The sequence below is a fragment of the Hydra vulgaris genome, chromosome 12, assembly GCF_038396675.1.
Source record: "Hydra vulgaris chromosome 12, alternate assembly HydraT2T_AEP".
Classification (NCBI taxonomy): Eukaryota; Metazoa; Cnidaria; class Hydrozoa; order Anthoathecata; family Hydridae; genus Hydra; species Hydra vulgaris.
Window position 1 is genome coordinate 31,270,001 of NC_088931.1, and position 14,487 is coordinate 31,284,487.

At 28.1% G+C, this 14,487-nt stretch overlaps 1 protein-coding gene across 2 annotated transcripts; it reads right to left on the minus strand.

Moving 5' to 3' along the window:
• Positions 1-9,547: 9,547 nt before the first annotated feature.
• Positions 9,548-13,398, minus strand: LOC101238334 (probable cyclin-dependent serine/threonine-protein kinase DDB_G0292550). 2 transcript variants are annotated; one of them, XM_065812906.1, is made up of 3 exons: positions 13,037-13,389; positions 10,541-12,841; positions 9,548-10,435 (listed from the first exon to the last, which is right to left on the minus strand). In XM_065812906.1, the coding sequence occupies exons 1-3, from the start codon at positions 13,305-13,307 to the stop codon at positions 9,645-9,647; spliced, it is 3,363 nt and encodes a 1,120-aa protein (XP_065668978.1). In that variant the 5' UTR covers positions 13,308-13,389; the 3' UTR covers positions 9,548-9,644. The 2 variants fall into 2 exon arrangements, with proteins under 2 accessions (XP_065668978.1, XP_065668977.1); XM_065812905.1 differs by having other exon boundaries at positions 9,548-12,841; positions 13,037-13,398.
• Between the last annotated feature and the right edge of the window lie 1,089 nt (positions 13,399-14,487).

The following is a 14,487-nucleotide window of genomic DNA, read 5'->3' on the forward strand; positions in this document are numbered from 1 at the left end:
TGTGTATTATACACTATTACAATCACAATTCAGTTGGCAACTTAATCAATATCAACATAATAAAATATAAACAGTATTTACTAAAAGTATATGGCAAAGACTCAAAAACTTGCTCCCTCTCCACTCCTTAAATTTTTTGATTTTTTGTTTGTTTTTTGTTTAACTATATAGTTAAACACAATTTGTACCACAGTATGTTGTTTAAATAAAAAGAGAGTATTTTTGTCTAATAGAGAGCTGTTTAAAAGCGATATGAAGTTGTAATAAAAATTGCGAGATGGAATTTAAAATTAGACTATTGGGATATTATCAAAATATTATGTGATTTCATACTTACATAGATTTATTCAAAAAAAAATTTAACTAAAATTGTATTATTATTTTTGAGCTTGTGTGCCTACAAATCATAAAATTAAAAAATTGCCCTTTATAGATGATTTGAATTCTGGCTGGATAGCTCAGTAGGTTAGGGCGTAAAACAAATTGTTAAAACCCCGACTGTTGTTCAATACGAATTCAAATCCAGTCACCGTCAACTTAGCACTTGATTAGTACTTTCTTGAATAGTACTACGCAAAAGTTGTTGGTCAATAACGGACGCTACTTTAGATTATTCTTTATGACGATTTGTGGCTGTTTGTAAGCTAAGCCAACAACATCTTCAAATATAAGTGCATTGTATAGCAAAATTTAGCATGAAATTCAAATAAACAAACAATGGTAAAAAAAAAAAAATCTATCAAATCAAAAAACCTAAAAATCAATCTTCCCCTCTTGCTCAATGGTCTAAATTTACTTAACCAATAAAACCCTGAAAAATGCTCTCCTTTTTCCCTTTCGTAGATAGTCTGGATCCGTCCCTGATTACCTTGTGGCTCACGTTTAACAATTGAATAACTCAGGATTAAAGTCACAACATTGGATATTCATATTAGTACCTAAAAGTGTACTTTTTTGTTTTTAGTAAGCACCCAATACTAACTAAAATTTTTTTAATTTAAATCACATATCTAAAAATAAAGAATTAGTACTGTGATTTGTAAAAATTACACAGTGATTTGATTCAAAATTCGAATATTCGCAAGGTTCTAATATCTAGGTTTTATGTCTAGTTTTGGACACACTAGTTTGGTTTCGATAGGCTTTTTTTATTTTTTTTATTCTGATTCACTCTCGACAAGGCTGCAAGCAACCACTATTAGGTTAGGAGTTACTAGAAAAATAGAATAGAGTAATAGAGCAAGGAAACGGTTGACAAAAGTCTTGAAAAGTTGAAGGTTGTATGAGTCTGGAAAATATGAAAATGGTAGAGATTTACAGTGCGGAGAAAAAAACTAGACGAATAAAAGTTTTTAGACCATGCAGGGACACATACAGTTAAAGAATGACTCTTTGCTGAATGAAGAGTCAGGTGAGAACAAGTTTTAGTTAATGGAACGAGAGATGATAGCTCCTTTGAGCAGCGACAATGATAATAATTATAGAAAAGAAAAAAAGATGCAAATTTACGACGATGGAAAGTAGGCTCAAGCGTAGCAGATAGAGCGTGTCGTTTACAATGCTTTTTTGGACCTTGTCAAGAAGAAAAAAGTATCATTAGGAGAACCAGCCCAAATATAACGACTGTGTTCCTTACAGGGGCGAATAAGAAATTTTTAGAGCATGGAACCAGGAGAGAGAAAATGGCAAGCACGATAAAGAGAATCAACCTTTGCAGATGCTAATTTAGCAATCGATTGCATATATGGTTTCCATGAAAGGTCAGTAGTAAACGATAATCCAAGAAGACTTAAAGAAGAAGATTCATTTTTATTTCTGATGCGTACTTAAAAATCAAATCTCATAGTAAATTTACAACTTTGAAAGTATCCTCTTTTTTTTTAATATGATGAAGACAATAACTTTTTATCATCCGAAAAAAAATGATCTTTTATCATTTTTGAAGTAATATGCATTTAAAATATAATTGTAATAAATTATTTAAATTTTTAAAATAAAAAATAAGCTCATCAAGTGGGTATAGTAAATTTTTTTTTCTAATATCAACCCTTAAGCTAAAACTTGAATTATCAAAATTTTGGTAAATTTGGATTTTATTTATACATGATAAATATGTACATTTAACTATATATATACATTGCCGCTCATGGAGGTTAGGACACTTAAAATATTTTTATAAAATGAATAAAACATTTATCATGGTTTATTTTTACATTTAAAGTTCATTTATTTTAGGTTTATTGTAATATTTTAAGCATAATAAATACGTCATAACGTTAAATTTCATAAAAAAAAAAAAGCTTTTTCCGTCAAAAAAAACCTTATGTTTTATCAGTGCCATTACTACTCTTTTTTCAATTAATTTTTAAGTGGTTGCCATGTGAATTCAATTCTTTTTCTAGAATGTTCCATAATTGGGTTTTTGATGTTGGGCATGCAATTCTTACTTTTAGTTTATTGCATTATAACTCAATAGGGTAGAGGTCTGGACTTTGCGGTGGCCAGGTCATAACACGTAACAAATTTTCATTCTTTTTTGAGCTATTTTTTTTCATTTTTTTTTTGAATAAATTTTACATAATAATGAATATGATTAGTGTCATTATCGCGCATCCGAATAAAATTGTCGCCGATTAATCAAATTCAAGAAGGAATCGCATTTGTTTGCATAATATCTCTTTAATGTTCTTTTCTCATAATGTCATCGATCTTATTCAAATCTCTTACTCCATCCAGAGAAAAATAACCCCAAACTATTACTGAACCCCCACCATGTCTTATTATTGGAACAATAATTTACGTTTCCCCCTTGTCAACAACTTAACAAACTTCCAGAGACCCCTTTATAAAATTACGTCAAGATTCGATGACCCCTTCCCCATCACTCACCACCCCTTCCCGAATGAACCAATTTTAATGATAGTGTTAATTATTTATCATAGTTTATGTACAGTGCAGAGTCACAATCCGTAAGTGTGCCAATCCTCCTCACTTTAACTAACCAAATCAAATTTCATCACCTAATCAAATTTCGCAGTGAAAGCCAATTATTTGTTAATAAAGTCTAGTATAACAAAAATGCATTTAACAAATTGCATAAAACAATGGTCGGCAACCTTTTAAGACGGAAGAACTAAAAGTTACAGTTTACAAAGTTTTTTAGTTTTTAAAGAGCTTCCAACATCTTTATTTTAATATTATAATAATATTTGCGCATGGAGCTAGAGAGCCTCAATTTGTCATCGAAAGAACCACACAAGACTTGCGAGCTGCATGCCACCAACCCCTTGAAGGAACATTTAAATAATATAATGTAGACTATTTACTTGCATAAATCTTTTTTGTTTGCGCAGTAGACTAACCAACAACTTTTAAAAAATATTAGTGTTATGAATAAACATCTCGTGTGTGCTGTTTAGTTTTGTACGTTACGGATCTTTTTAAAGCACGACAAGCTTTTTAAAAAGTAGGAATATAAATAGCTTTATATTAAAATACTGATGGTTGAGTGAGTGTGTAAAACAGAACTGCAGACGCTGCATAATTTTTTTTTTTTTTTTTTTATGTAATAGACATTTCTCTAACTCGATTGCGCAACTGATTTCTCAGCTTCAAAAAGAGGCCAATAAAGACAAAATTGTAAACAAACTATATTCGTAGTAAATAAAATTGGCTTATTTTAACTCTAGCATTATCAGACTAATATTGAAAAAAAGTAAAAGAGGGAAGTATTACTGTATATCATTGTATAGTAATTCATTTTATAATAACAATATCAAAAAAACTGATATCGGTCCAAATCAAGAGAAAAAACTCGATGTTCACAAAGCTTGGTGTAACAAAATATGTTAATATAGACATAAAGAAGGGGCTAATAATTTTGAAATAATGAAACACACTAAAGTGCGGGAGTTTCACTTTAGGCCTTAAAAGATAAAAATTAGTTGCAGTAAAAAATCTTAAAAAAAAGAAATGAAGTTTAAAGCTTGTGTTCATTTAAGACAACACAAGAAAAATTACTTTGAAAATCTCCATGTAAAATAGCCAGAGTTCACGACTAAGTTAGGCGATAAAAAACTTTATACATTACTGGATTTCACGAATAGTTAAATTTGTGAAAACTGTAAGCTGTTGCCATCCGAAAAAAACAATCGTTTAAAAAAGATCAGTAGTAGTTTATGAAAACTAAAAGAGCTTGCCTGAAGAATATAAAAGTTTAAAAATAATCAACGACCAATTAAAAAATAATATTTTTAGTTACAAAAAAGATGATTAAATGTTTTAACTCGTTGACTGGCATGAATTTTTGGCATTTTGTTTGAATCTTTAAATCCTAGAAATGAACGCGAACGTATGAAGTATTATCATCCTGAACATCATTCTGAAGAAAAGTTACCCAAAGAATTGTTTACATATCCTCCATATTTTACATATCTGGTTATAGGTAAAACATGATTGACCAACTATCGATTGACCAACTATTCTTGTTATTAACATGACTTAAACTTTTTTTATTTAAATTTTACTTCCTATATATATAATATATATATATATATATATATATATATATATATATATATATATATATATATATATATATATATATATATATATATATATATATATATATATATATATATATATAAATATATATATATAAATATATATATATATATATATATATATATATATATATATATATATATATATATATATACTGCGTCTAATAGATGTCTGAAAAAAGACAGCTAATATCTGATCGATTTAAAGGCAACTTTTAGTTATCTTTTACAATTTTATCTTAAATGTCTTAAGACGTCTAAGACAATTAAAAGGATTTGTTACAAACTGTAAATGGTTCTTATTTTAGCCATCCTAACGCACAGAAACTTGATTAGGTAGAGCTTATCTTTCATCTACCAAATACAACCTCAATTACCCAACCTATTAATTAGGAAATTATCTAAATTTCTAAAGCCAAATATCGCGCACGCGTAATAAGTAAAATTAGATTGTTAGAAAAAGAGAACTAAATACTTAAGTTTATCATATCTAAAATATTATTAGAAACAGTGAAAAAGCATATAAATGACAATAACAATCTTTTCTGTGGCTTAGATGTAAAGGAGGCTGAGGTGAAGAGTAGGCTTAGATGTAGAGGAGGATGTAATGGAATCGTTAAAAGATGATCTGGAATTGTTAAAAGCAAAATTCGATGCAGATTTTAACTCCATGGTAGACAAGTTAGTAGACATAGGTTTTGATGTTTTCATTGCCAATAAATGATCAGGCTAGGACATCATTGCAGAAGTTTCTGAACATGACGCTATTGAAACTGAAGAGGATTCTAATGAAGTGCGCGTTGATTTTTCTTACAATGCTACAGAATCAAGTTTAAACAAAGCAATGAATGCTATCTTTGTACTCGCGAATCACAGTTTTTATTCTAATTTTGGAGATGATTTGACAATGGCTCTTAAATCCATAAATCGTGTCAATGACATAGATTTACAAGCTCATAAAAACAACTATTATTTCCTAAAAAATAATTTTTCTTTTTCTTTTAAAGAATATAAGTAAAGAAAAGAAGCTGAAGAAAAGTTAGTTTTACATTTAAAAATAAAACAAAGAATGTTAAAAACATTTACTCGACCTATCTTAAGAATATTCATATTAAATAAGAGAGATCTTGAGTAAGTGAGACCACGAGTGAGTAAAACGATTTTTGAAATTCATAGGACGTACAATGTGCCTCTGTTGACAATAAAGTGACTTTAACATACTTTTGTGAGCACTACCCTCCACTAAATATTGCCATAATTAATATTAATTATGGTAATATTTAGTGGAGGGTAGTGCTCACAAAGTATGTTTAAGCCATATTATAATATGAAAATTTATAAAATAATAATATAAAGTTATTGAACATTTATTAAATCATTTAACAAATTAAAAAAATAAGTTAATATTGAATAAATTAAAAAAATAAGTCAATATTTATTAAATTATTTAATAAATATTCAATAATTTAACAATATTATTCTTTAAAATATTTTGAAACAATATTTTACATATTGCACAAAATACTTTAGCATAAATTTTATAATTTTATTTTCGAGTATTGGTTTTTTTAAACATTTATTTAATTTTTTTTTTTAAAGGATTTCTCAAAACCTTTATTGATCCATAACTTTAAACTTTCATTGGTCTTTGTAAGTCCACGTTTATAAACTTTTTCAAACTTTTTACCTATAGTTAAAAAGTTTAAAGTTCATATAAACAACCCATTAGTTTGAATTGTTTGTATAATTCCAATTTATTGATCTTTAAACGGTACGAGATTTGTATTGGTGACAAAGTCTTTGAAAAAGGATTTATTTTAATGTACTAATTTTTGTCAATATCGATAGTTAAAGTAGCCGACATTGAGGTTACTCTAGTTGGTTCGTTAGTTAACTGAGTTGCTCCATTTTTGAATAAGTCATCGTAAAACTTTTTAACGTTGCCGTTAACGCAATATTCAAAACAATTTAAATTGACTTGACTAATTAAAATGGCTTCGTTTTTTTTTTTATTGAAACTTTTTAAAAATATTGCTAAGAAAAAATGCATTAAGGCTTCCAATATTACCAAGTGGTGGGTAATAATAGCAAAAGTATGTTTTTAGTTTAATTAAAAGTTAAACCATTAAAACTTTTTATTGTCATCAGAAATACTCATCTCAAATCTGATAATAATCCTCAAGTTTTCTGTTATATAAAAAAACCATCTCTACCTTTTTTGCTTTACGCACAAGTGGCATATTAAAAACTGGTGATGTAGATTTAAATCAGGTTTTGCGTCATTAAACTTACCCCACGTTTCAGTTAGGCATATTATTCCCTCTGTTCCGAAATACTGTTCCGGTTTGGATTAAACGTAAAGAGTTATCGAAAATAAATTACCTTGTTACTTTTTTTAAGTTTTTACTATAAAATATATTTTATATATATTTTATTAGTATATTATATATACATTTTATTATATATAAAAGAATATATTTTATATATATATATATATATAAATTAACAACATAATGTATCTTCAAAAATTCTTTATGTTGAAGGAATCGGTAATTCGGAACTGGGGAAGAATATTAAAGGTATAAGAATTTTAATTTATTAAATTTTTTAAACTTTTCTTTTAGATATCTTACATTGAAGTAAAATAAAATTTTAATGATTACGCGCAAGAAGTTCTTTTATTTCTTTGATATATAAATAAGAACAATTGCGTCGCAAAGTTTCTATATCACTTACGTAATTTAGATCCTGATCTGAATTAGTTTCAAGCATCAAATCGTTAAATTTAAAAAAATTAATTTGTCACTGTATTTCCATGATTCGAATTTGCTTTCTTCGACTCCAATTAATCTTAGATCGTTTCTACGGCTTCGATTTTCATATTGATAATAACAATAATATGAAAGATACGCTGGCTAAACTAGCGTGTCTTTCACATTATTGTTAATATTATTAAATTTTAAATTATCTGTTTGATGAACACTTAGGGTTGCTTTTTTTCTTCAATTAATTTAATTCAACAAAAGTCATTTCATACTTCTTTGTTAAGAGAACACAAGTCCGTTCACGATTACTGTTTTTTAATTTTATTATGGTAGTTATTTAGATGCTCCAAGAAGTTCCTAAGGTCTTATCACACAGAACACCGCGTATGAGCATTTAACTAGGAAGTTCCAGCCTCTTTTTTTACCAATTTGCCTTAGAAGAATTATAATGTAATAATAGTATAATGAATATAGAAAAATAAATTATATAAACAGAATCAATACTTATATTATGTCTAAAAACTTGTGTTAAAACATTCAATGCCTATTTCTAGGGTGTGTTATACCCCATTAAGTCACAACAGTCATACCCCATAAAAACACAACAGATATACCTCATAAAGCCACAACAGACATTAAAAATTGCCTTGGTATGTTTTGACAACTTTCTCATTTTCAAATCGAATTTTCGCGGCAAACTAAAGAACATCATTTTTGCAGTTCCTTAGATTTCTGTTGCCTCTGCTCCTTTTGTAACTTTGTGAGATATTGAACTTTTTGTAATTTGTATTCTAAGTCTGTCTTGATTAACAACTGCATAGACTTGCAATTAATTCTTAACCCTTTGCCTTACCCATGGAAAAACAAAAATTTTCTGTCAGCCGTCAGATCTCTTAGTAATCACTGAGTCACTTTTACATTTCTTATTCAATCCAAAAATACAAGATCGCTGCATATTTTTATCCATTATAGTATAATTAAAATCTTTAAATCAAATAATTAATTAGAAAAATATTTCAATAAAACAATAATCAAAAATAAAACATTTTTTCCTATTCAAGTTAATGATAATGTTGATCTTTTTTGTTAAATTATTATATTTTAGTGATCTGACTAAATTCTCTTTAACGAGTGCTTATCTTGATAATTCTGTTCAGTCTTTGTATGATTAGGCTCAGTAGGTTGTTAAACATACAGTTACATGAAGTATATCAGATTAAGTATATCAGTATAAAAGATCGTAATTAAGAGTACTTTGATTGAATTTAATTTAACTTGTGTTTCAGAATAACTTTTGTCTTGGGGTTTTTTGGTAATTGTTAATATTTTTGATGGAAGGGCCAAAGATATATTTTTTATCATGGGTTCAAGTTTTATGGATTTTTATTAAATGATTCACCAGATGAATTACCATTTAATTTTGTTTAACAAGCTAGATTATTTGTAGAGCTTAAGAGATATAAGGCAACACGGATGTATTACATATGTTTTGTTTAAACGTTAAAGTTTTTTTTTCAAATCTTTTTTTGGATTTTTTTAGGATAATCAATAACACAATATGTTGTTGATCGCACACTGTTTTAAAATTTAAGTTGAATATAATCTTTTTTGAATGTAATCAGTTTCAAAAATTGGCATAAGTGCGAAATGACATAAGTACGAACTGGCATTAGTGCGAATCAGTTTCAAAAACTGACACAATGGCGAACTGGTATAAGTGCGACCTGGCATAAGCGCGCTAAAACAGTTTGGAAACATTGGCATAAGTGCGAATTAGTATAGGTGCGAACTGGCAAAAGTGGCAAGCAGTTGTAAAAACTGGCATAAGTGCGAATTGGCATAAATTCGATCAGGCATTAGTGCGTCAAAAGTTTCTCCCTTTATTCCAACCTCTTTACATCGATGGAAAAGACGTTAATTTAACGTCATTTCGCTAAAACTATATCGTTATCCTAACGTCTTTTATCTTCAAATGTAACGTGGTCTTAGGCTTTTTTAAAAACATTTTGCTCCAAAAGATCTAAAAGGTAAGATTGTTACAACGTCGTTTTACAACGTTGTGATAATGTTGGCAAAGTGATCTTAGCGACTGTTTCATTTATAACATTCCACCAATGTTTTTGATGATTTTTAATAGGAGTAAAATTTCAAGTACTTTGAATTTGCATAATATTATTATGGAAACATATAGAAGTACTTTGCACTAATTATATATTTTTCCAAAGTAAAAATTGTTCCAAAAGCAATATCAATTTATAATATAGTTTTTACTTAAAAATACTTTGTATATATATATATATATATATATATTCAAAGTTCATGGTATATCATTCAAGAAAGTTGACTTGCAAAATATCGAGAGCAAAAGGGTTGCCAATGAGATGCTGCTACTAATGTCAACTTGTGGATGAGTTATTGATAAAGATATTTCGTTTATATTAACAGTAACTTTCAACGACTTACAATAGATTATGTGGCTTTTATCTCGATAGTCATAAAGTAGTTCCCAGACTTTTGTTAGTTTCCGCAAATTCATAAACTGCACAAGTACTACTTTTTCCAATTCATTTTTAGTCACTTGAAGTAACCCAGAGTCGCAGTTTGTTCCTCGAACTATATACGTTATTTCAGGAATATCCATTAGCACGCAACAGTGACGAGGATGAGAAACCTGGTTTAGATTTGGTAATGATTCTTTTCCTATTGTAGCAGATGAAGCAAATATAGTTTCGTTTAAGTCAAACAGCTCCACTGATGCAAACTGTTCTTCTGAGACACTTGAAAATAACCATCTGCATTTTAAAACTTTTTTTGATGTAGTAGTTTTTACCAACTCTAAATCAATATATTTACATGGTGCTTCATCCAGTTTTGTAGCGTTGGGCGCAAGTACATGTGGCTGCTTTAAGACTTCTCCGTAATGCTTATGAAAACAAATTTCACCTTCTTTATTTAAACAAAATGTTGATGTTAAGCTAATCACTTCAAAGCATATTAAACCTAATGTTCCACTAAAAACTTGACTCTGATTTAAATAGGTATTTTCAATACTATTAATTTTGTTATTTTCAATAATGTTAGTTGAAAAACTTTGAATGTTGCTGTCACCTGTATGAATATTTTTATTTATTAAAGAATTATTGAAATCATTTTTTGTTTTTATTATGTCATTATTTTCCTTTATATTACTACAAAATTTATTAACAACATTACCAGATTCTTCTAAATTGTTGTTGACTTCAACGTTATTAGATTCTTTTACATTAATTACAAAAGTTGTAAACTCTTTTAGACTTTCGATCACAATAGCGTTACTAGATTCTCCAAGATCTTCAGTGACAGCAACAGTATTGGGTTCTTTTAGATTGCCACTTGCGGCAATGTTGTTACACTCTACCGGATTGTTATTACATTCACTATTATAAGTTTTATCCAAGCAAAAACTGGAAGTATTACTTTTAATATCGTTATTTATCTCACTTGTATCATTTTTTAACTGCATGTGAGCGGAGCTCAAGTTAGTTGGGTAGCTCAGTAACTTATTTTCTATACTAGCCTCCATTAACTTATCGTTTATTATATTTTGGAATAAATTGAAATTATTCAGCACATCACTTGTTTTCTTTGGATATGTATTGCTGATTGCCTTTGTATATGTATTGCTAGTGAACTTAGAATATGTTTTGCTTTTTATCATTGGATATGTATTATTGTTTCCTTTAGAATATGATTTGATATTTTTCAAACTATAAGTGTTATTAGAATTTTTTAAATAATTTTCGAATTTATTTGGCTTGTTGAAAGAATCGTTTATATTACTATTTTGGTTCGGATGGGTAAAAAAATTAGTTGCATCGGTATTTTTGTTAAAGCATGTGTTGAGATCTTTTATATTATCACTGATAACATTCGAATTGCTAGATTGGTTTGCATTGCTAGCTTCGTTCGGATTGTTAGCAAAATCAACCTGATAGTTACTTACTTCATTAAAATGTGCATTTACATGCTTTACAGAATTACCTGTTTCATTTGCGGTTGTAGTGGAGCCGGTTGTAACATTACTAGGTTCATTTGAACATGGGTTTGCATCCATTATATTATTACCAAATTTATTTTGATTGATAAAAAAATTGTCAGTGTTATTACTAGCTTCGTTTGAACTCGAAATTACGTCAATTATTTCATTACTGATTTCATTTGGATTGGAAAAAAAAGTGATATTATCGTTGTCACTAATTTCATTTGTAATTTTTTCACTTGTCTTAAAATCGTTTTCATTAGTATTGATTTCATTCTTGGTTGTAATAGAACTGATTACATCAGTAGTGCTTTTATTTGAATAAACATTGTCCTTATTTATATCACTGCATTCATTTAGGTTTGTATTTTTAACTTTTGAAGCATCACTGGATTTAATTAAATTTTCAAGAGCACTGTTTGTATCATTTTTGAGTTCAATCAATTGTTCATGGGAATTGGAAAAATCATTAGATGCATATATAAGTTCGTTATTAACACTGACAACATCGTTGTTAGGATTGCTAAGACTTTTTATGGCATTAGAAAAACCGTTACTGTTATCAATACAGCTGTAATCCAGACGTTCCGCACTATTTTTATTACTTTCATCAGTTGATGCTGGTTTCAAGTCATAAGAAATAACACATTTATCACCCTGCTTTAGGTTTTTGTTATTAGGAAAGAAAAACTCTTCACTAAAATATCTGCCTTGCGAATTTAATGTTGAAATTTGTTGCAATTCAGTAGTGTTTTCCAATTTAATTATTTGTATTTTAAGAACTTGACTATTTTGGGTGTTAAATTGAATTGTGTTAATGCGTTTTACATTTTTATATGTTCTTGTTAGTACATCTCCTTTGCTTCGAAATCTTATTGAAGTCAAGTTTTCTTCATCACCTTTTTCATTTTTTGATTTAATAGAAAGTTCGTAAAGTGCACTTTTCTCAAGATTGTTAATTTGAATTCCCGTAATAGAAAACACATAAATTTTATCTACTTTTAAAATATCGCCTAGGCACGTTTCATCTTGCGCCAGAGGTGCAACACTACCTCTAAACATGGCACCTTGATTTGAAGAACAAGATGAATTTAATTGATCCATTTTTGTGTAATCTATTATTTCTTCTAGATAAGCAATATCATTTTGATATGCTTGTGGGTTTACCATATGAGATTTCCAGATAAAAGCTCTGTTGTAAGGGTAGGCTATCTTTAAATAGTCATCAAACTGAGCATTGTGTAGGTACTCGTTTATTGCTGAGCTCAAAAATTTTTCGTCTTTAAAATGTGGCAGTGCAACTTGCCGACAGAAAATCCGAAACTCATCCAAAGCTTTAATTATGTTACTCGATAGTTTTGATGTAAAAGGAACTTTTCGAGGTGTTGTTGTAAATGCGAAAGGCTCGTTTGGATACTTTTTCTTCCATAAATATTCTGCTGTCGTATTTTCACGGCGCTCTTCAAAAGTACCAATGGTGTGGTTTAATAAAGTTCCTTAACAAACCAATCAAAAATTAACTTTTGATATATTAGCCTGTTTATCAAAATTTTGATACAAATGTTGATAAACATTTTGCTCAAAAAATATTTCTAGCTTACATTTAAAAACATGTATATATAAATACGCTTATTTATCAACATGAACATAAACATTCTAAATTTCAACCTGCAAAATCGAAGACATCTTACCATATAATCGCATACAGTCTTCTAAGTAAGCGTCTGGATTGTGCATATGGACAATCCAGATTAACTCGATATCTAGAGGTGCAATGAGACGGATTTCAAGATATTCTGCCACCAAAGGAAGCCATAAACTTTCATAACGACGAAGTGCTTCTTTTGCAATCGTTTTTTGAAACAGCTGAGGAATGAAGTTAAACTCTTGAACCAGATCGTAAAAATTTTGAGCCTCAATTAGTAAATTTACATCAGAGAGTTTTTCGGATGAATTTCCCATTATAAAAAAAACGTTTTTATTTTTTAACGGATGAGTTCCTTAATGAATACTTAAATAACTATAATTTTGAAACAATAATCTAAATTTAATATTGTACTTAATATATATATATATATATATATATATATATATATATATATATATATATATAATATATATATTAAGTACAGTATATATATAATATATACAATATATATATAATATATATATATATATATATATATATATATATATATATATATATATATATATATATACAAATGTATATACATGTATATACATATACATGTATGTATATACATTTACATGTGTTTGTTTAAGTATGTATGTATGTATGTATGTATGTATGTATGTATGTATGTATGTATGTATGTATGTATGTATGTATGTATGTATGTATGTATGTATGTATGTATGTATGTATGTATGTATGTATGTATGTATGTATGTATGTATGTATGTATGTATGTATGTGTTTATGTATGTACTTTTCACATAAAACCAATAACTTTATATAAGAGCTCATTAACTCGTAAACAACTTTTGTTAACGAATTAGTTTTATCATTGTAATGCAAAACAGAATTTTTCAATCGTTTTTTAATCTTATTCATAATTGTAATGACGCGCAAATTGTTTTTTAAAAATAAGTTTATAATTATCGACTAAAAATTCAATAGGATTCCAACAGCTTTATAAAGAGCAAATAAATAAAACTGATTAAATATTTTTACAAAAAGCAAATAAATTAAAAAGTTTTATAGTGCATATTTATTTTACATATAAATATATATTAAAATTAATATTTATATAAGCATAAACAATAATAAACGATAAGCTATTAGTTTATAGGGCGTTTTGTTCTGAGCGAGTGATATTTGCGTAGTTCTGATTTTTATAGCTGAAGGAATATTTTATCGCGTAATTATTATTTTATCGCGTAATTATTATTTTATCGCGTAATTATTATTTTATCGCGTAATTATTATTTTATCGCGTAATTATTATTTGAACTATCTACAAAAAGAATTGGTATTTAAAAGCCAAACTAAAATAAAGAAAAAAAATTGGCTTTAAAATAAAACAGATGAATAGAACATAAGCACGGCCGGCTCGAGAGAATTCGGCACTCTTGGTAAACCTGTCACTCTGCTCCCCCTTCTCCACACTTACGTCAACTA

Coding starts and splice junctions, on each gene's coding strand:
- LOC101238334 (XM_065812905.1), bottom strand. CDS start 13,307: ATGGGAAATTCATCCGAAAAACTCTCTGATGTAAATTTACTAATTGAG. Junction 12,842..13,036: donor AGACTGTATGCGATTATATG/GTAAGATGTCTT, acceptor TGGTTTGTTAAG/GAACTTTATTAAACCACACC.